At 54.9% G+C, this 20,115-nt stretch overlaps 1 protein-coding gene across 3 annotated transcripts in view; it reads right to left on the bottom strand.

Annotated features, from left to right (window-relative positions):
- LOC102447783 (alpha-2-macroglobulin-like protein 1) overlaps positions 1-20,115 on the bottom strand; it is a 127,084-nt gene that overhangs the window by 45,464 nt on the left and 61,505 nt on the right. For 2 of the 3 annotated variants that reach the window (XM_075918688.1, XM_075918687.1), the window contains exons 7-12: positions 15,178-15,262; positions 14,838-14,958; positions 6,703-6,817; positions 5,824-5,939; positions 5,392-5,556; positions 4,615-4,845 (exon numbers count right to left, since the gene is read on the bottom strand). In XM_075918688.1, coding sequence (XP_075774803.1) covers positions 4,615-4,845; positions 5,392-5,556; positions 5,824-5,939; positions 6,703-6,817; positions 14,838-14,958; positions 15,178-15,262 — 833 coding nt within the window. Of the gene's footprint in view, positions 1-4,614; positions 4,846-5,391; positions 5,557-5,823; positions 5,940-6,702; positions 6,818-14,837; positions 14,959-15,177; positions 15,263-16,753; positions 16,908-17,522; positions 17,544-20,115 lie in introns of all 3 variants that reach the window. The other variant, XM_075918689.1, reaches the window with a different exon arrangement.

The raw sequence follows: 20,115 nt of genomic DNA, 5'->3' as shown, positions 1-20,115 counted from the left end.
CTGCACGGGCAAGCCCCTCTCTCTGCACAGCTTCACTAGCTCTGCCTTCAAGAGTTGGGCATAGGCCATCGGCCCACTGGTACCCTCAGTGCAGACTCACCAGTCTAGTGCTGCAGCGCCCCATGATTCCCAGGAACCGCTTCGCTCTGTCTCCAGCACGCCTGGTTCCAGGGCTCTTGCTTCTACTGCGCCTTGTCGCTCGCCGCTGGGAGCTCCATTCACGGGGTGCAGTGCATCCCACTTTTGACACCAGTGTGACGGCGCGTTGGGGTCCCCCGCCTCCTGCACCCTCGAAATGGCACGAACAGACTCCACCAGCAAGTAGAATAGAGGTCCGGGGGTGCAGGAGGCACGGGACCCCAACGCGTCGTCACACCTGACTTTATTACTTCCAAAACCCAATGGTCCGAGGTGATGTCGCGCCACTGGCTTGAGGCGGTGGTGAAAGAGAAGGGTGGTGGTGGGTTTTTCTACTGTGAGCACTGAAGATGTGTTTGTGTCCTCGACACATGAGTCAAATTTGCTGTTTAGCATTAGCCCTGACTGGTTCACGATTGGACTGCTGGCGCTTGCGCTGCGGATGCTGATGGAATCGAGACTGCTCGGGAGCACGCTGCTGATGTTTCTGGAATGGATAGTCATATCTTCTTTGAAATGGATAGTAACGCCTACTCTTAAAGGGGGGGGGTATACATCCCCAGAGTCCGCAGAGTGGTGCGTGAGTCCTTACCCAAATGCAGGACATCATCAGTTGAAGTAGCAAATAATCTTTTACGATCAAATGGGAGATCTTCGACTTTGTTCTGGAGCTCCTTTGGTGCTCCTGCTGCCATTAACCAAGAGGCTTTGCGCATTGCGAAACCTTTTGCCATGGCTTGAGCTGCCGTATCCGCGACATCGAGGGCAATTTGGAGCGATGTCCTACATGCAGAATATTCCTCCTGGACAATCACCTTCAGCAAAAGTCTCTTAGTATCTGGAAGGTGCTGCATTAGGTCAGGTAACTTGGCATAATTGTCGAAATTGTGATTCGAGAGAAGGGCAGCATAATTTGTGATCCTACGCATTAGGGTCGATGATGAATAAATCTTGTGTCCAAAGAAGTCAAGCTTTCTTGTGTCCTTATCCGGGAGTGCGGTTTTTAAGTGAGAAGCCTTGCTCTTATGGTGGACTGCATCCACTATTAAGGAGTTGGGTTGAGGATGATTGAAGAGAAAATCCATGTCTTTAGATGGGACAAAATATCTCTTATCTGCCGTTTTGCGAGTAGGGGAGATCGTTGTGGGAGTCTGCCAGATCTCGTGTGCCACATCCAAAATGGCCTCATCAATTGGGAGTGCAATCTTGCGTCATTGCTGGGGATGCAGATTTTTCAATAGCTTATGCTGCTTCACCTGTGCTTCAGACAGCTGAACCTCCTGGCTTTGTGTCACCCGCTTAAAAAGGTCCTGGAATTCCTTAAGGTCATCAGGCAGTGAGGTATCACCTGGGGTCACGGCATCATTTGGTGCCTGAGATGAAGAGCACACATTCGCAGGCATGTCTGTTTCCGCATCCGAAATCTGCCCCTCCTCAGGGTCCAAATGATTCTGCTGCAGATCTGGACTTCTTGGAGGGGGTGGAACATGAGACGGTGATCGCGGCTTCGACCGATCATGATGAGAAGACGGACTAACCGAGCGACAGGAGCACGGAGATCTCAGATGGGAGCGGGAGTGGCTGTGATGAGTTGAGACATAATAATAGGGTCCGTCATAATGTCCATAGTGATGATCCCAATACCGTGGGGATGAGTGTCGTGAAGAGGTGATGCCAGCATGCCTGACGTAATATGCACAGTGTGGTGAATGCTCCAGAGAGCGAGAACATCGCGAAGGAGAGCACGAATGAGAACCCCTTAGATAGGGAACAGGTTCTCTGCGCTGGTGATAATAGAGTGACAAACTCCTGCGGGCTCGCGTGTTTTGATCCCTGGTGGAGTGAGATGCAGGAGAACGGTGCTGCAGAGATAGTCTGGGTGAAAGCATAGGAGAAGGCAGAGGAGAAGATGCATGCCTGCAGGATTTTGAGGTAGCCTTCCTCAGTGCGGGGGGAGGCAGCTCTGAACGTACAGAGGATGGTGCTGAAGGGACAGTGACCTGCAGAGCAAGGGGAGCTGTTAATTCAGGCTGGAGCTCTGCCGGTGCTGAGGCTGAGGCTGAGGCTGAGGCTGTGGACAGCTCCTGAGGTGGGAGGGTGGGAGCTGCAGCTGCGTGTGGTGATGAGGACTGCCGTGGAACTGCCGGTGCCAACAGGGCAGAGCCCTTTAAACGGCGCTCCGGTGTCGTGGCAGGTCGGGAGCGCGGTGCGGTGCCGGCCGGCTTCTTTGAGCCCGAGACCGGTGCAGAGCCAGTAGAGGAGCCGAAGGTGCCCGGCTTGTCTCCTGCGCTTATCCGCTTCTGCAGAGCAACAGGCAGGGACCTGGCTGGTGAAGGTTTTTCCCTCGCAGGAGGGGTAGTCTCAGGGGAGGGAGCCCATCTCCTCCCTGCATTAGCAGTGGGGTTAGTGGTGCCAGCACCCTGAGGCGCGAGTGCCTTATCAAACAGGATAATTTTCAGGCGTCTCTCGCAGTCCTTGCGGGCTCTCGAGGTCAGGCTGGCACAGTGAGTGCACTGCTGTGGCAAGTGTGCCTCTCCAAGGCACCTGATACAGGAGGCATGGCCGTCGGAAACCGGCATAGCCTCTTGGCAGAGGGAGCACTTTTTAAATCCTGGAGAACCCAGCATTTTGCCGCTTGAGTGCTCTTGCTCGCACACCACTCAGTTCGTGATATATGTGCTACCTTCAGTTTATAGATATATTTATTTTCTGAATTGCCTTACTTCGTTTATCCTGTTGTCTTATTCTCTGTGGTTTTTTGTTTTTGTTTTTTTGAGAGAGAGAGAGAGAGAGAGAGAGAGAGAGAGAGAGAGAGAGAGAGAGAGAGGCTAAGCGCCAACCGAACAACAGGAATGGCAGGGACAGGGAGGAACTACTGAAACGTCTCTATTTCTACTTCTTCTCTTTTGTTTTTTTTTGTTTTTTTGTTTTTGTTTTTACTTTAACGGAGGTAAGGAAAGGAAGGCAGATAAGACGGAAGAGGAAATTAACTATTAACAGGCTGCTGAGGTACTCTGAGGAGAGGAGAGGAGAGAGCTCCGTCCGTGGCCAGAGGCAGCTGAGAAGAACTGATGTGGGGGCTGGACCGCGCTCGGAAAGGAAAGGAGCGAACGGCCTCGAGTGCTCGCGCATGCGCAGTCCAACCAAACACAGCTTTGGGAAGCCTCCGATTCGCGGCGCCAGGGCGAGCACGACACCAGATGTGGAGCATCCACGGGGACTACCCAAAGAAGAACTAAACAAATACTTTGCTTCAGTCTTGAATGATGCTAATGAAGAGCTTAGGGATAATGGTAACATAACAAATGGGACTAAGGATATGGAGGTAGATATTACCATATCTGAGGTAAAAGCCAAACTTGAACAGCTTAATGGGAGTAAATCGGGCAGCCCAAATAATCTTCATCCAAAATATTAAAGGAACTGGCACATGAAATTGCAAGTCCATTAGCAAAAAATTTTAATACATCGCTAATCTCAGAGGTTGTACCATTTGACTGGAGTATTGCTAATATAGTTCCTATTTTTAAGAAAGGGAAAAAAAGTGACCCGGGTAACTATAGGCCTGTTAGTTTGACATCTGTAGTATGCAAGATCCTGGAAAAAATTTTGAAGGAGAAAGTAGTTAGAGACATTGAAGCTAATGGTGATTGGGACAAATTACAACATGGTTTTACAAAAGGTAGATGGTGGCAAACCAACCTGATCTCCTTTTTTGAGAAAGTAACAGATTTTTTAGATAAATGCAAATATATATGCAACTATATGCAAATAGTTTTTCACACTGACAGGCATGAATACAAAGATTAAGGCAAAACTACACAACACGCAGGCCTCTTTCCAGTCAGTTCTGCTGATATCACTAAATGCAATAGTTCCCCCATTTCCACCCACATGACAGCACTTTTAATGGGAAATGACAGTTTAGGAATTAAATACAAAAACACATCTCAACAAAGACCGTGACATTTATTACCATATTTTAGGGAATGTAACCCAGGGGTTATATTCATTTTTACAAACCTCCTCCCCCCCCCCACGGGGTATACTCAGGTGCGGGGTATACAAAACTTTTTTACTCACCTGTGGGTGAGTGCGGCTGTGCGGGAACCAGACGGTGAGTGTTTCCCCCGCCGGGAGGCTTGGCCTCCGAAAGCTACAGGGGGCTGAGTGCTCCCCCGCCCAGATCAGGCTCACAGGCAGGCGTCACGTGGCACAGTGCCGGGCAGGCCATGCAGGACATGCCTCGGAGAATGCCCCCGCCCCCGCTCTGACAGCCCCTCCCGGCTCAGCCTTTGCCGGGCTGGGGTTGAGAGCTGCAAACACCTTTGCCCCCGCAGAGAGCCAGGGCCGGATTGAACAGCTGAACAATGGGGGGACCCTTACGGGGGGGGAGGGGCGCAGCCCTGTAACTTTTCCCGGCGTGGCTCTCCCAGAACGCACACACACAGACAGACACACACACTTTAGCCTCACCAGGAAGATGAAATCCAGGCTCTTGGACCCTCGCCCTAGGGCCTCCCTCGCCAGGACATAGTCCACGTGGAGCCGCTGAGTCTGGCCGCAGGGCAGCTCCTCTCCCAGCCTGCGGATCTTCACGAAACTCCGGATCCGGGAGTAGAAGGGCTCCACACTGTGATGGGCATCCGGGTAACAGGGAGAGACTCCATCACGCTCCATGCTGGGACCTGCCTCCTTGAAGTGCCCCTGGGGACAGAGAGGGAGGGGGCGCGCCTGGTGCTGAGTGCCAGCACAGAACAGGCATCGGGCAGGGCTGGCTCTGATGCTGCTCGTTGAGCTCAGCCCCATGGCCCCTCACCCTGCGTCTGTAATAGGAGCCTACAGAACCCAGTAGTATTAATGGGGCAGCCCTGAGATGTAGGGCCCCGAGCTGGGGATCTTTGGTGGGTGCGGGTGCCCAGAGCAGCCCGAAGGGGGCGACCTTCCTAACTAAACCGCACCCCACATGGTCCTGAGAAGAGAAGTGGCAGCACTAGGATGCCGTTTGCACCACCCCTCTGATGGCTTTGCTGCTGGGTCCTGCCCCTTCCCCACACACCTCTGTCTTGGCTCTTCAGCCTGCAGGCTCTCTGGGCAGGGTGGTTTGCTGCTCTTGGCGTGTGCAGCACCTAGCACCTCAGGGCCCAAAATTGGATCTCCTTAGGCATGCCTGTAGTAAATACTATGAGCCACAGAACAACAACAGAGCCTGCAGGGCAGGGCCCCCACTAGGCTCAGAGGCCCATTGTTTACCCGCAGGGCGACTGTCTCGGTCCAGCTGGAGGTGTCCAGCGCGAAGGAGGCTCTGCCAGACTCATCCGTCAGGAAGGTCTGGTTCTCACTAATGTCTCCAGAGCTAACAAACAGCCGCAGAGTCTCATTCTTCAGTGCGGAGCCGTCTGCTGCCTTCAGGAGCATCTGAGCCAGGAGATAAAGGGAGAGACATGAAACTCTGGAGACAGTACCAGGCAGTGGGGTCAGGACCAGGGAGAGCTGGGGTGGGGCAGGACTGGAACAGCAGGGAGTAATGGAGATGGGGCTGTGGGGAGCTAGGGCGGGTGTGTGGCAGGAACAGTACAGCAGGGGCTGCTGGAGGTCGGGATTGGGGGGAGCTGGGGTGGGTGGGGCAGGACTGGAACAGCAGGGCGCTGGGGTGAGCACGTGGGTTGCCAGGGATCCCATTACCTTGCCAGTGTAGGGGATCCCAGCCCTGTAGGCAGCGTCAGCTTCCTCAAAGGTCACCGTGGCGATTTCAGACACGATGTTGATGAGGCAGCTCCTGGTCGCATTGATCACCACCCCTAGCAGGAGAGGGAGGCCGATGGGAGACGGGCCCAATTCAGGCTGAATCCCGGATTTCTCTCCATACCGATCTGTGCAGCCATTTCTACCCCGCTAGCCGAGGGCTGCAGGGGCCATTGGGGGAGAATTGGGGGGGGGGGGGGGGGGTTAAATGAGGCAGGGATGGATTTTCCAGGAAGCCAGGCCCATGTCTGCCCCTGAGCAGCTGGAGCAACTGGTCCATCCAGAGGCCAAAGAGCGTCGTCCCAGGAGATGCTCCCCCCTCTCCCCCGGAGAGAGTCCCCTCCCTGTGTGTGTCTGGTTACAGGGCACAGGAGCCCTTCATCCCACCTCCTGTGCTGCCAGACCCAAGCACGGGCCCAGCTCAGGGGCCCGTCACTGGCAATAGCTGGGGCAGGACACGTCCGGGGAAGGGGCTGTGCCCTGCTGTGCCTTGGCAGGGAAACTGTCCAGACCCCGGCTGGGGGCAGGGCTGGGGAGAAGCTCATCGTGTCAGCCAGTGTTAAAGATGGGCCCCCAGAACCCGGCTCTGAGCCCCCCAAGCTGTGGGGAGTGCAGGGCTGGGCCCAGATCTGAGCTCACATGAGGGCTGCAGCCCTGTGAGGGGCCGAACCGGAACCCAGCCCCCACCACAAACGCTGCCCCGGGCCCATCTCTAAAGGGCTGGCCTAGCACTGGCCCTGTCACTGCAGGGAGACCCCTCTGCCTCTGGGCTCCCTGCTCCGGGTGCCTGTGCACAGGTCTGCTTGGGTTCAGGCCCACCTGTCCACTCCTCCTCAAGAGAGGCCATGGCCTCCAGGTTCATCTGGTAGCCAGAGCGGGTCAGGTTGAAGGAAGCCGTCCCCACCTCCCAGGAAAGGCAGCCGTCGCTCTCAGTCTGCAGGGAGAAAAGCGCAGCCCGTTAGCAGCAGCCCGGCCCCAGGCCCCGCAGAGTCAGCCAGCAGGTTCCTAATCTGTCTGGGCTGGGATAGCACTGGGAAGGGAGACTCACAGAGAAGATGCCGACTCATGCCCAGGGGGTCTCAGCTGAAACTGGAAATACTCCCTGGCAGGAGCTGGTCTCCTGGGGCCTTAGTGCTGGGCCAATGAGTCGCAGAGCCCTTGGTAGGTGGGGCTCCGCTCTGCACCCTGGGAAGGGGAGTGGTGCTAGTGGCAGTGCACCATTTCCAATTTTGTTAGGAGGGCCAACTTGAACCATGATGGGGCTACTTAGGTACCTGAAAATGTCAGTTTTCTGGCAAATAATTTAGCAATTAGCTATCAGCAGCCTTGTATCTAATCTACTCTGCATTTTAGAGTTTGTTTGTCCACTTTTCTAATTGATCAAGAAATCCTTCTAAATGGAGCTTCAAGGGATAGCCGAGTTAGTCTGTTACAGAAAAAAAAACAGCAAGCAAATGGTCTGGTAGCACTTTATAGACTCATTGAGGAGTAACGTTATTTCAAACCAAGGGCTTTGGTTCACATTAATGCGTCCTGGCACGCACTTCCTGGTTCGCATCAGCTGTGATTCAAACTAGCTCACCGGCGAGAACATGCTAATGGAGCGCGGGATATTTAAATCCCGGCTTCATTAGCTACTTCGCTCATCTGCATTTTCAGCCCTAGTCTGAACTACGGAGCAAATGTAGCCGTACCCTTAGTGAGCAGCAAACAGGGGGGTTTGCCTGGGAGTTCACAGTGGGGGCAGCCCCACAGTGGTTGGTGTTTTTTTTTTTTTTTTTTTTTTTTGATCTCTTCTTTTTTCTCTCTAACTTCTCCTCTTCAGGCTTCCAGGGGCAATAAAAACAACCTCGGAGGAGTCTCTCAGAAGAAGACAGGATGCAGAGTGAAAGATCAACTGGTGTGACCTGCACAGGATGTTCCACTCTTGTCTTCCTCTCTGAAGACAGAAGTGATTTCATCTGTACAAAGTGCATATTGGTCTCCATATTGGAAGAGAAAATTAAAGGACTAGAGGCCCAAGTATCAACCCTGCATTCCATCAAGGAAGATGAAGGGATGGGGGCTCCGTGACCACCACTCTCAAGAGAAGAAGAAGGGTGGGAGTAGTCAGGGACGGAGTCATTCATCTGCCATTCAGACCTGGAATCTCGAGAAGTGTACTGCTGACCAAGAGCTAGAATTCAGGATGTGATCAAGAGACTTCCCAAACTGATCAAACCTTCAGATCTCTGCCCCTTCCTACTTCTCCATGTGGGAACTAACGATACGGCCAGGAATGATCTTGAGTGGGTCACTGCAAATGACATAGCACCGGGAAGAAGGATCAAGGAGTTTGAGGCGCAAGTTGTGTTCTCATCCATCCTCCCTGTTGAAGGAAAAGGTCCAGGGAGGGATCGTCGAATCGTGGATGTGAATGTGCGGTTGCACAGGTGGTGTGGGAGCATCCCCCTCAAACGTGAATGTGGTCCATGATCTCCACCCTGGATCAGGAAATCACCCACCTTCTCCTGGCCCTAGCAGGCTCCTGGGAGCTGGCAGACTGTTCCTGGGGATCAGTGGAGGGCTGGCTGCCAGTGGCTTGCTGGGTCATGTTTTGGGGCCACTGGGTCAGGGGCAGTGACTGCTGGTTCTGGGCTGGCAGGCTTGGAGCTGGCACAGGCACTGTGGCCAGAGTCAACCCCTTTAAGGGCGCCAGGGAGGGGGGAGGGAGAGAAGTGCTCTTGGTTGAGGCTGGAGTGGCCACCAGGGCACCCTGGGAAGGCTGGAGGCCCCCTATTTCGATATAAGTGTCTACACAGCACTTATTTCAAAATAGCTATTTTGAATTTGGCATTATTCCTCGTGGAATGAGGTTTACCATATTCAAAATAAGTGCTCCGCTATTTCAATTTAATTTCGAAATAGCGGTTTGGCTGTGTAGACACTAGGAAAGTTATTTTGAAATAACTTTGCTGTGTAGACATACCCAAAAAGAAAGCTCACAAGAAGTGGAAACTTGGATAGACGACTAGGGAGGAGTACAAATATATTGCTTGAGCATACAGGGGTGTCATCAAGAAGGCCAACTCGCAATTGGAATTGCAGCTAGCAAGGGATGTGAAGGGTAATAAGAAAGGTTTCTACAGGCATGTTAGCAATAAGAAGGTGATCAGGGAGGACGTGGGACCCTTAATGGATGAGGGAGGTAACCCAGTGACAGATGATGTGGGAAAAGGTGAAGTACCTTTTTACCTCAGTCTTGTCAAACGAGGTCAGCTCCCAGATTACTGCACTAAGCAACACAGTATGGGAAGGAGGTGGGCAGCCCTCAGTGGAGAAAGAACAGGTTAGGAACTATTTAGAAAAGTTGGACATACACAAATCCATGGGACTGGGCTCTAATGTATTCGATGCTGCTGAGGGAGTTGACTGATGTGACTGCAAAGCCATTGGCTGTTATCTTTGAAAACTCATGGCCAACAGGGGAGGTTCCAGATGATTGGAAAAGGGCAAACGTAGTGCCCATTGTTATGAAAGGGAAGAACTACATACCATCCAGGGAACTACAGACCAATCAGCCTCACTTCAGTCCCTAGAAAAATCATGGAGGGGACACACAAAGAATCCATTTTGAAGCACTTGGAAGAGGGGAAAGTGATCAGGAATAGTCAACATGGATTCACCAAGGGCAAGTCGTGCCTGACCAGCCTGATTACCTTCTGTGACGAGGTCACTGGCTCTGAGGACATGGGGAAAGAGGAGGACGTGATTTGCCTTGACTTTAGCAAAGCTTTTGATACGATCTCCCACACTATTATTGCCAGCAAGTTAAGGATGTCTGAATTGGATAAATGGACTGTCAGGTAGATAGAAAGCTGGCTAGATTGTCGGGCCCAGCTGGTAGTGATTAAAGGCTTGATGTCTGGTTGGTGATCAGTATCAAGCGGAGTGCCCCAAGGGTCAGTTCTAGGGCCAGTTTTGTTCAACATCTTTATTAATGACCTGGATGAGGGGATGGATTGCACCCTCGGCAAGTCTGCAGCTGACACTAAGCTAGAGGGAGAGGTAGATAGGTTGGAGGGTAGGGATGGGGTCCACAGTGACCTAGACAAGTTGGAGGATTGGGCCAAAAGAAATCTAATGAGGTTCAACAAGGACAAGCACAGAGTCCTGCACTTGGGACTGTAACAATATGTTTTCTCTGTAGCCATATTAGAAGGCCTGTAACCAAGTTTTACAGCTAATGGCCTTCCATTATGAAGTCACATACTCACACTGCATCCAAATTGCATTAAAATAGTGTCGTACCCGGCTGCTAAGGAGATCCTGTCCTAACGGCTCCCATTGTCGCCAGATAAAGAAAGAGATCTCAAGATGGGTAGAGAAATCTTAGCTTACCGGCACTTCATCTGGCAAGAAACTGTTTATCCATAGTTGAGAGTGTGGAATCCTCATTCTATGATTATTGCCCTCAATTTCCTATTGTTTGTCTGTCTGATCTCTGTCTGGTTTGTAACTGGTTCTGTCTGCTGTATAATTAATTTTGCTAGGTGTAAATCAACTAAGGTGGTGGTGCATGACTGGTTAGGTAATTCTGTTACAATAGCTTATGATTGGTTATTAAAATTATACTAAAATAATTGGTTGAGGTATAGCTAAGCAGGACTCAAGCTTCACTATATAAACTGGGGTCCAAGGAGACCAGGAGAAAAAAAGGGAAAGAGGAAGGGAAAGAAGAAAGGAACAGCAAGCAGAAGGAGTGAAGACCTGGAAGAACCGCCTGACCAGAGCTGCCAGGACTCCTCTGCACGACCATGACATGCAGCAGTTAGGATCCCAAAAAACTAACCTTGCCTGGCCAAGAAGGGAAGCCTGCCTGCCTTTTCCAGTTACAGACTAACTCAGCTACCCCTCTGAAGCTTTTGGCTAAGAAGCAGTTTGGCAGGAAAAGATCTGGGGATGAGTCAAGAATGTGCCCTTGTAGTTGAAGAGGCCAATGGCATATTAGGGTGCATTAGGGGGAGCATTGCCAGCAGATCTAAAGAAGCGATTATTCCCCTTTATTCCACCCTTGTAAGGCCACAACTGGAGTTTTGCATCCAATTCTGGGTCCCCCATTGCAGACAGGATCTTGATGCATTGGAGAAACACCAGCAGAGGGAAACAAAATTGATTACGGGGCTGGAGAATATGACTTACAAGGAGAAGCTAAGGGATATGGACTTGTTTAGTCTGAAGAAGAATGACGGGGAGCTCGATAGCAGCCTTCAACTCCCTGAAAGGGGGTTCCTAAGAGCGTGGAGAGAGGTTGTTCTCAGTAGTGATGGATGGCAGAACAAGGAGCAATGGGCTCAAGTCACAGTGGAAAAGATCTGGGTTGGATATTAGGAAAAATTATTTCCCTAGGAGAGTGGGGAAGCACTGGGCTGGGTTCCCTAGAGAGGTGGTGGAATCTCCATCCCTAGAGGTTTTTAAGTTCCGGCTTGACAAAGTTGATATTTTAGTTGGGATTGGTCTGCTCTGGGAGGGGACTTGACTGCTTAAGGCTCTTCCAGCCCTAGGATTCTAGGATTTTATGAAAGCTAAACAGAAAAGAGACTCACCAAAGCAAGTACAGTCCTCAAAATTAACATAACTGAGCAAATGTTGACAGACACAAATGCTTACTTATCTCCCCTCTGCACACTCCTGCCTTTTCCCACACACACCTGCCCCCGCCTGCCTTTCACCCCCCATGCCTCTGCCTGCCTTTCACCCCCACACCCACGCCTACCTTTCCCCACCTGCCTTTCACCCCCCTACACCCTCACTCACACCTGCTGTTCTCCCCACATACACAGATAGCAGTAAGCCAATGCATCCCAGCCTGGAACACTGATAAGAGACTGGCTGGGGGTGGGGCTCTGGATAGTGTGGGCCTGCGCTGTATGGCCACAGAGCACCAGGGTCCAGCTCTGTGCCCTTCCATCCCCAGCCTCTCCTCCAATGCCCTGCCCTAAGACCCCTCCACCCCCTCTCCTAACTCCTGCACTCCACCTCCTTCCCTGAAGCAGCCTCCTCTTCCCTGAGCCTCCCATCCTGCTGCCCTGACTTTTGCATGCCCCACATCCCCACCCCCTGCCCTGAGTCCGCCACAGCCATCCCACAGTTACATTTCGCACAGGTACTGCCCTATTGCTCCCAACCCCGGCACTGAGAGGTGGGTTGCGATAGGACAGGGCCTGTAATAATTCACCCCTGCACACATCACTGCCTGTAACCAAAGGAGAATGCCTGCACCACACCAGAGAGTTTCCATTTCATTTGCATGAGGACTCAAGGGTTAGACTCAGCTCTGCAGGGCCAGCCACCAGCTTCAATTCAGCGCGAAGGGAACTGCCTGCTGAAATACGGGCTGCACTTTATGGGGCTTCATGGTTTTCTGTCCTTCGGAGCAGCCTGTTACGTGCCTGCGGCATCAGTCCCTGTTTGCAGGAGCGACGAGGAAGATACAAAAAGACGTGGAGACTTACAGAAGGCCTGAGTCCTGTCTATGTGAAAGGCCAATGCCCTTCAACATGCAGGGTATGGAGCATAGCTTCCCTGGGGGATGCATGAGGTTTGGGGAAGAATACAGGTGAAACTATGGGCTCATTGATGTGGAACAAGGTGTAGACTTTGGATAAAAAAGTTGGATGTGGCTTCAAGGTTACTTTGTCCTTGGTAAAAACCCTATAAGGCAGGCCCACCATCAAAGCCTGGTGCTTGAGTGCGGGGCGCAGGGCTAGCGTCCGCGGCCCCTGCCGCCCCGTCATACCCTCCATGAGTATATTAATTTGTGACGTTTCCATCTAGTCATTATGCTTGCAACAGGAATATTGTGGTGATAATTACAGTTCTTTCTCTTTTCTTTTTATTAACCTGGTACTGGTTAATTTTTGTGTCCTGGTTTTACTTTTGGGGCTGAGATTTCCAAGTGGTCTCTCCCTGGTTTCCTTATCATTATTTGATGGTGGCAGTGGATTTTTTTATCCCCAAAATCTAGGGGGGAAGCTTTATACCAAAGCCTGGAAAGATAAGGTTTTGGGGTACTTGCAGCCCCCCACTTCTGCACTTATCATGCCAGAGAGGGGAAGAAGCCTTGACACTCACTCTGGGTGGGGGGGGAGAGATCTTGCAGGAGAGGCTCTCTTTGAGTGATTTCTCGGCAAGGAGGAGACAGCCCTCTTTTCAACAGCCTGCACAGGAGGTCTAGATGGCTGTGATTTGCAAGTGGGCTGCATAGCCTTTTCAAAGAGGATCACGCAAAGCCAAAGCTCCCTGTCATTCCGGACCCTAGTCCTGAGGCTGCAGCAGTGTTCACATTTTTGAGGGACATGAGCTTCCCCAAGACAATGAATACATGCTGAGTGGCCATCCAAAACAGGGTTGCAGTCCTGACATGTGTTGTATTTTTTGATCCCCGTTGAGCTTGATGGTGGGCCCAGTGGTTAATTTTCTGGATTGGCCCCCTCGGCTTCTTCTCAGACTTTTTTCTTTAAATGGGGGAAAGAAAAGTGGCGGATAAGGGCTGAGATTAGTCAAGCGAGTTGGCGTTCAGTTGGGAGTTGCCCCACAGCTCCCTTAGCAACAGAAAAACTCTTTTTTTTAAAATAGGTAACCAGAACAAGAATAAAGAACAAATAAGCAATTAACTAAGAAAACTGCAAACTAAGCTAACGACCTACATGAGGAGGATGAGCGCCTGAGGTGAAAGACGAGACCGAGGGCAGTAAGTGAGGGACTGGAGAGGGAGTGTCGGGCTGTGTGTAAAGTGCCAGTGCACAAATGGCATGAGGCGCCAACAACTGCTAGAAAAGCTCTGACCTGTGGCTCCGGGACGACCCAACACCCACAGTGGAGCATCCACGGGGACATCACCCACAGAAGAACTCGGGGCTTTGTGTCTCTGCTGGTGGGGCATTGGAATGGGTTACCTAGGGAGGTAGTGGAGTCTCCATCCCTAGAGGTGTTTAAGTCTCGGCTTGACAAAGCCCTGGCTGGGTTGATTTAGATGGGATTGGTCCTGCCTAGAGCGGGGGACTGGACTTGACGACCTTCTGGGGTCTCTTCCAGTTCTATGATTCTATGATAAGGGGATGGTTGGATGAAATAACATGATCTTGGTAACTAATTGACCATTCATTATCAGTTGGAAATAGGTCAATGGAGGGATGATAGGAGTTGCTATAGGGAACTTTCTGGGTGTCTGGCTGGTGAGTCTTGCCCACATGCTCAGGGTTTAGCTGATCGCCATATTTGGGGTCAGGGAGGAATTTTCCTCCAGGGTAGATTGGCAGAGGCCCTGGAGGTTTTTCGCCTTCCTCTGTAGCATTGGGCACAGATCACAGCTGAAGGACTCTCTGCATGTTGGGGCCTTCAAAGTATTTGAGGGCTTCAATATCTGAGACATAGGTGAGAGGATTATTCTAAGAGAGGTGGGCGAGATTCTGTGGCCTGCAATGTGCAGGGGGTCAGACTAGATGATCATAATGGTCCCTTCAGACCTTAAAGTCTATGAGTCTATGAGTCTATGAGTCTACATGGTGCTGCACAAGCAACAGTGATTCCACCCACGAAGGGAAAAATAGACAGGGTCACTGGCCACATAGCTGGGACTGATCCTGCCTTGGGCAGGGGGCTGGCCTTGATGCCCTCTTGAGGTCTCTTCCAGCTCTATGATTCTGTGACATCCCCCTACCCAAAGTGGGGAGCCCCAAGGGATCCGGGGCCTGATTCACCTGCACTTACACCAGGGTCTCCCTATTGTCAACCCTGGGCCCCTCCCATTTTACCCCCGGGGCAGATGAGAGCAGGATCAGGCCCCAGGCTGCAAAGGGAGGATGAAGGATCCCAGAGAAATATTCATGAGACTCACAAGTAACAGTTCCTCCCCCCCCCCCCCACCCCGGCAGCCAGCAGCGCGGCACATTCTGCCTCCCAGTCGCACTCACCTGGCCCGCGAGATCTACACACACGCCTGGGAACGTATCATAAAAATAATTGATCCGCTGATTTCTGAGCCGACACAGGGTGGCCTGGACCCTCCCCAGCACGGGCTTCCCTTCAGTGTATCTGTGCAGCAGAGGGAAGAGAAAGGGGAAGTGGGAGAGGGTCCCTTGCTGGGATGACTGGGGGTTTGGGTGGCAGGGTGACCCCCCCAGCACAGAGACAGAGGCGGGAGGCGGGGGCAGGGACACGTCAGGTCCTGGTCAAGCAGTGCAGGGGAGGGGAGTCAGTTCCAGGGGAGTCACTCCCCCTTTACTGGCCCGGCAGGGCTGGGTTCGCACTCACCGGCCACACACCCGCAGGTGGAGCGTCTCGTCCAGCACCGTCACCACGGGGGGCAGCTGGAGGGTCACTTCGAACTTGGGCGGCTCTGGAGGGCAGAGAGGGAGGGGGTGGAAAGGACCCACAGCCCCAGCTCGGGGGGTTCCTCACAAGATGTGAGCTCCATGCTGGGGTGGGGGGAGCTGTCAGAAATGGCACCCTGAGAGCCACTGCTAATGGCCCTGTTTGCCCCCAGCCCCTCCCTCTGGCTGCTCCCAGCACCCCCAGCACCGGCAGGACTGGGAGAAGGAAGAGCAGGATGAAGTGACCCCGCTCAGCTCTGCCTTGAAGGGGGCGAGATGTGAGGAAGGGGGGATGTTATTCACCTTGTTCTCTTGCCTGTGAGTTCTGCTGTCCTATAGTAACCCCGTGGGTGTGCCTCAGTTTCCCTGGGTACTACTCCTTGCCTAGATGGTGATGGGAATTTTGGGTGTGACTGCCACAGAGAGGCTGCCCATCTGCCTGCATGTAAACAATGGCCGATGCCTTCGTCACCTGACCCAGGAGGGGATGTGACCAGGTGCCACCTTTTGCCCAGGAAGCAGGACAAAGGGCAGAGATATTCCTGGGGGAGGGGCTGGGACCAGGCAGCTGGGGGTCTGAGAGGACTCTGGGCACAGAGGGGAGGGCCAGGTTCTGGGCTCCCCTTTCCCAAGAAGGCATTTACTGCATGTTCCCGGTTACTGTGCTGACAAGTCCGTTCTACGCCACTGGGGGACAGTTGGGGTCAGTGACACCGGGGGGCCTGGAGCAGGGTGTCTGGGGAGCGGGGGGGCTGGGGACTCAGGGGCAAGGTCTCTAGTGGGGATGTTACAGTGTGTAATTAAGTAACTACAGTTTCAGCGGGAGGCTCCCCAGGAGCCAGTGAGCGTGGGGACCCCCGTGTGACCGTAAACGTTAATGGGCCCAGGCTCCTTGGTTCCCCGTTTACACAGTTACACTTTTACATCCCCAATGTCCCCAGGAGCAGGGGCCACGTGGGGGTCTCATTGGCCGGGTGTCTGAGCGCTGAGGTGTGGGGGCTGCAGGCAGGTGGGGACTGGCTGGGACCCACAGGGATCAGGCTCAGCAGCAGCATCTGAGGCCTCAGGCAGGGCTTATGGCCAACTGGGGCAAGACAATATGGAAGGGGTCCATGAACTGGGAAGGGAACATGCCCAGAAGAGTCGATCTGCTTCTCCGACCGTCCCAAGCTCAGGAACGCCCCCTGGCAGGCTGAACCCGGGGGTGGGTCAGTACCCCAACAGCCATGTGCCCCATGCTCTGCATTCTGCTGTTTGCGCTTCACACTTGCATCAAAGGCAACTGTGTCCACAGGCCTGAGACTTCCCCAGGGGTCCACAAATGAAATGAAGTTGAAACCAGCTGCAGAGTGGAACAGGGAGCCTGAATTCCCCTCCTCCAGGCCCCAGAGCAGAGGTGCAGGGTCTCATGGTGCTGGCTGGGCCAGTCCCAAGGCTCTGAGCTTCCAGGGACCCCCAGGAGACTCATGAATCCTCCCCCCCACACCCTCGGTTGCTGCCCCGGCCCCGCTGCGCACCGTACTCCTCCACGCTGAACCAATGCCTGGTCCCCTGCACCTCGATGGCGTACGGCCCCAGGGCCGGCTCGGCAGCCAGCGGGAGGGACAGATCCACGATGCCCTGCTGCGGAGTCACATCTTGCCACTGGGCGATGCGGTTCCCGTGGGGATCCTGGCACACGGACACGCCCTGCTCAGCCGCTGCCCGCACACGGCTCCACCCGGCAGCCCCCGAGTGCCTGGGGCTGCTGGCGGGGCTGGATCGACGGCTGGGGCCTCAGATATTCTCCTTAGCCTGGAGCAGGCAGCGCGGGGCAGCCCTGGGAAAGTTCCCACCCCCCACGGTACCTCCCGCCAACACCCTGCAACCCTGACCCAAGGGCACCGGCTCGGGAACAGGCTCCCGTGGGCTTCCCATCTCCAGCCTGGACAAAGCCCAGGGAACAGCCGTAGGAACCGTCTCCATCTCAGCTCTAGGCCTTGGTGGGGATCCCAGCCAGGGCCCCACCCCCCAGCCCCTGGACAGCCCCAGATGATGCACACTCGGGTGGAGAGAACGTAACCCAACAGCACAAATGTCCCTCCCCACCCCCATGTGGCCTGGCTCAGAAACACCCTCTGCTCTGGGACCCTGTGCACCCCACAGGCAGGGGGGTCTAGGCTGGTTGCTGGACCCTGTGGTCAGAGCCCAGACCCCTCTGGGATCCCCAGGACTGAAACCCCCCCCCCCCCCCCACTGCCCTCGGCTGAGCCAGACGGGAGGAGAAGGCTGGGGGGACAGACTGACCTGCAGGGTCACCAGGGGCAGCTGCAAAGCAAACAGACAGGAGATGCCGGTTAGAGCAGGGGTCTCCAACCTTTTCACACCCAAGATCACCTTTAAATGTCAGAACGAGCCAAGATCTACCGCCCGTCCTTCCCGCAAGACCCCACCCCTTCCTTGAAGCACCTTGATGGTGCAGAAGTGCTGTGGCGGAAGACTGAGAGAGGCGGCTGGCTCCAGAGGGAATGGGAGGCAGGGCGCAGGCGTGGAGGAATGCCAGGGCGCCAGGGTTTAAAAGAAGAAAGATGGGGGGGGGGAGAAGAGGGGAGTGTGGCCAAAACCCCAGCGGGGACCTGGGAGACATCCAGGGTGAGTGACGGACGATCAGGGAAACCACGACAGGGGAGAGGAAGCAGCCCAGGGCAGGGCAAGGAGCCCGCAGGCTGGCGCATTTTGGTGGAAAGCCCCGTCATCCGGACAAGACCCAGGCAGGTCTACATCCTTGGGGCCCTGGGCTGGAGTCCGTGAGTGAGAGTGGGCCCGGACCCTCCTCTCCCCGCTGCCAGGTAACGGCTGTGTTAGCAGAATCTCCCTGGAGCGGTTCCTTTGGTATATTGTACAAGACAGCGCCAAAAAGCTGATAAACAGTAAAACTTCGGTTAAGGGGGCCAATAAAACATGGTGATGACCTGAAACCTTGACAAGGCCACACAAGTGAGAGACTCATAGACTCATGGACTTTAAGGTCAGAAGGGACCATTTTGATCATCTAGTCTGACCCCCTGCACAGTGCAGGCCACAGAATCTCACCCACCCCTCCCAGAATAATCCTCTCACCTAGATCTCAGATATTGAAGCCTTCAAATACTTTGAAGACCTCAAGATGCAGAGAATCCCCAGCTGTGATCTGCGCCCTATGCTACAGAGGAAGGCGAAAAACCTCCAGGGCCTCTGCCAAGCTACCCTGGAGGAAAATTCCTTCCTGACCCCAAATATGGCGATCAGCTGAACCCTGAGCATGTGGGCAAGACTCACCAGCCAGACACCCATACAAAAAACCCTCCTTCAACCCCGCCCCCCAAGCTTCACTAAAGTGGCCCCAACTGTGTTGGTGGGAGCAGAGGACATGGTTCTTGGGAAGGGTGCTAGTGGGTGATGAGGCAGAGGACAGGGTGCCAGGGAGTTGCTGGGGGCAGGGAGTCCCCGGCATGCACCTCCTCCCGGGACTCCTCCTCCCTTCTCCTCCGGCAGAGCAAGTTCCTGGCAAGCCACAGACCAGAGCTGTGGTACTGCGCCAGCTGTTTGGGAGAGGGGAGCAGCCAGCACACTTCCTGAAACCCCGGAAGTGGTGCGCAGCTGCTGGACTTCCGTCCACCCCACAGGAAGCCGGCGCTACCTCCATTGTCGCTGGAGGTAGGCACTGGGGCTTCCAGAGGGCTGGGGGGATGGAGGGGCCCCGAAGGCCTATCCATCAGCTGATCTAGCCCTCCTGACCGATCCGTCAATCACGATCGACGGGTTGGTGACCACGGGGTGAGAGGGACAGGAACCGCCACCCCCCGCCAGGGCTCTGCCTGGGACTCCCCAGGGCTTGGGTGTCTCTGGGGCACAGACAGACAGCAGCGGGGGTTACGGAGACAGCCCCCGCCCCGCCCCCGCTGGGACCATAGAGCTGGAGCTCTCACACCTCCCAGGGGCCTCCCCCTGACCCCACCATGGGGCACCCAGGGCAGCGGTGGCTGGTCTGTGGGGGGAGCGGGGCCGGGATGCTGGTGTCTCTGCCGAGGGCAGGGCCGGGCCGGGCCGGGGGGATGTTGCAGCCAGTGGCCGGGCGTGGGGCTGGGGGGGGAGCTGTAAATCCGAATTTACACACTGGGCCTGATCCTGCCCCCCCACAGCGCTCAGCACTGTCCGGCAGAAGGGCGCCAATGACGCGCATCCGGGGTGAGGGGCGGCACCCACAGCCAATCACAGACTTCGGTACAGCCAGCGCCCGCCCTCAGGCTCAGTGGAACCCGCAGTGACCCCCTTGTGCAGTAAAGAGACACGAACAGCTGAGACCCCTGCCCTGGCCCTGGGCTCACCCCCCACCCACCCCCACTCTCACCCCACCCCACCCCCGCTGCCTCACCCCCCACCCACCCCCACTCTCACCCCACCCCACCCCCGCTGTCTCACCCCCCACCCACCCCCACTCTCACCCCCCCCGCTGCCCCACCCCCACTCTCACCCCCCCCCGCTGCCCCACCCCCACTCTCACCCCACCCCACCCCCGCTGTCTCACCCCCCACCCACCCCCACTCTCACCCCCCCGCTGCCCCACCCCCACTCTCACCCTCCACCCACCCCCACTCTCACCCCGCCCCCCACGCTAAACCCACCCCACTCCCACCCCCCACCCACCCCCACTCTCACCCCGCCCCCCACGCTGCCCCACCCCACTCTCACCCCCCATCCACCCCCACTCACCCCGCCCCCCACGCTGCCCCACCCCACTCTCACCCCGCCCCCCCGCTGCCCCAACCCCCTCCCGCCCCACCCCTGCTCTCACCGGCCTGGAGTAACGTTACCCTGCCCTCCACGCCCCCCCCAGCCCCTCCCCACCACCACTCTCACC

This window comes from Pelodiscus sinensis, unplaced genomic scaffold, assembly GCF_049634645.1.
Source record: "Pelodiscus sinensis isolate JC-2024 unplaced genomic scaffold, ASM4963464v1 ctg39, whole genome shotgun sequence".
Lineage (NCBI taxonomy): Eukaryota > Metazoa > Chordata > Testudines > Trionychidae > Pelodiscus > Pelodiscus sinensis.
This window is presented reverse-complemented; position numbering and strand designations above follow the sequence as displayed.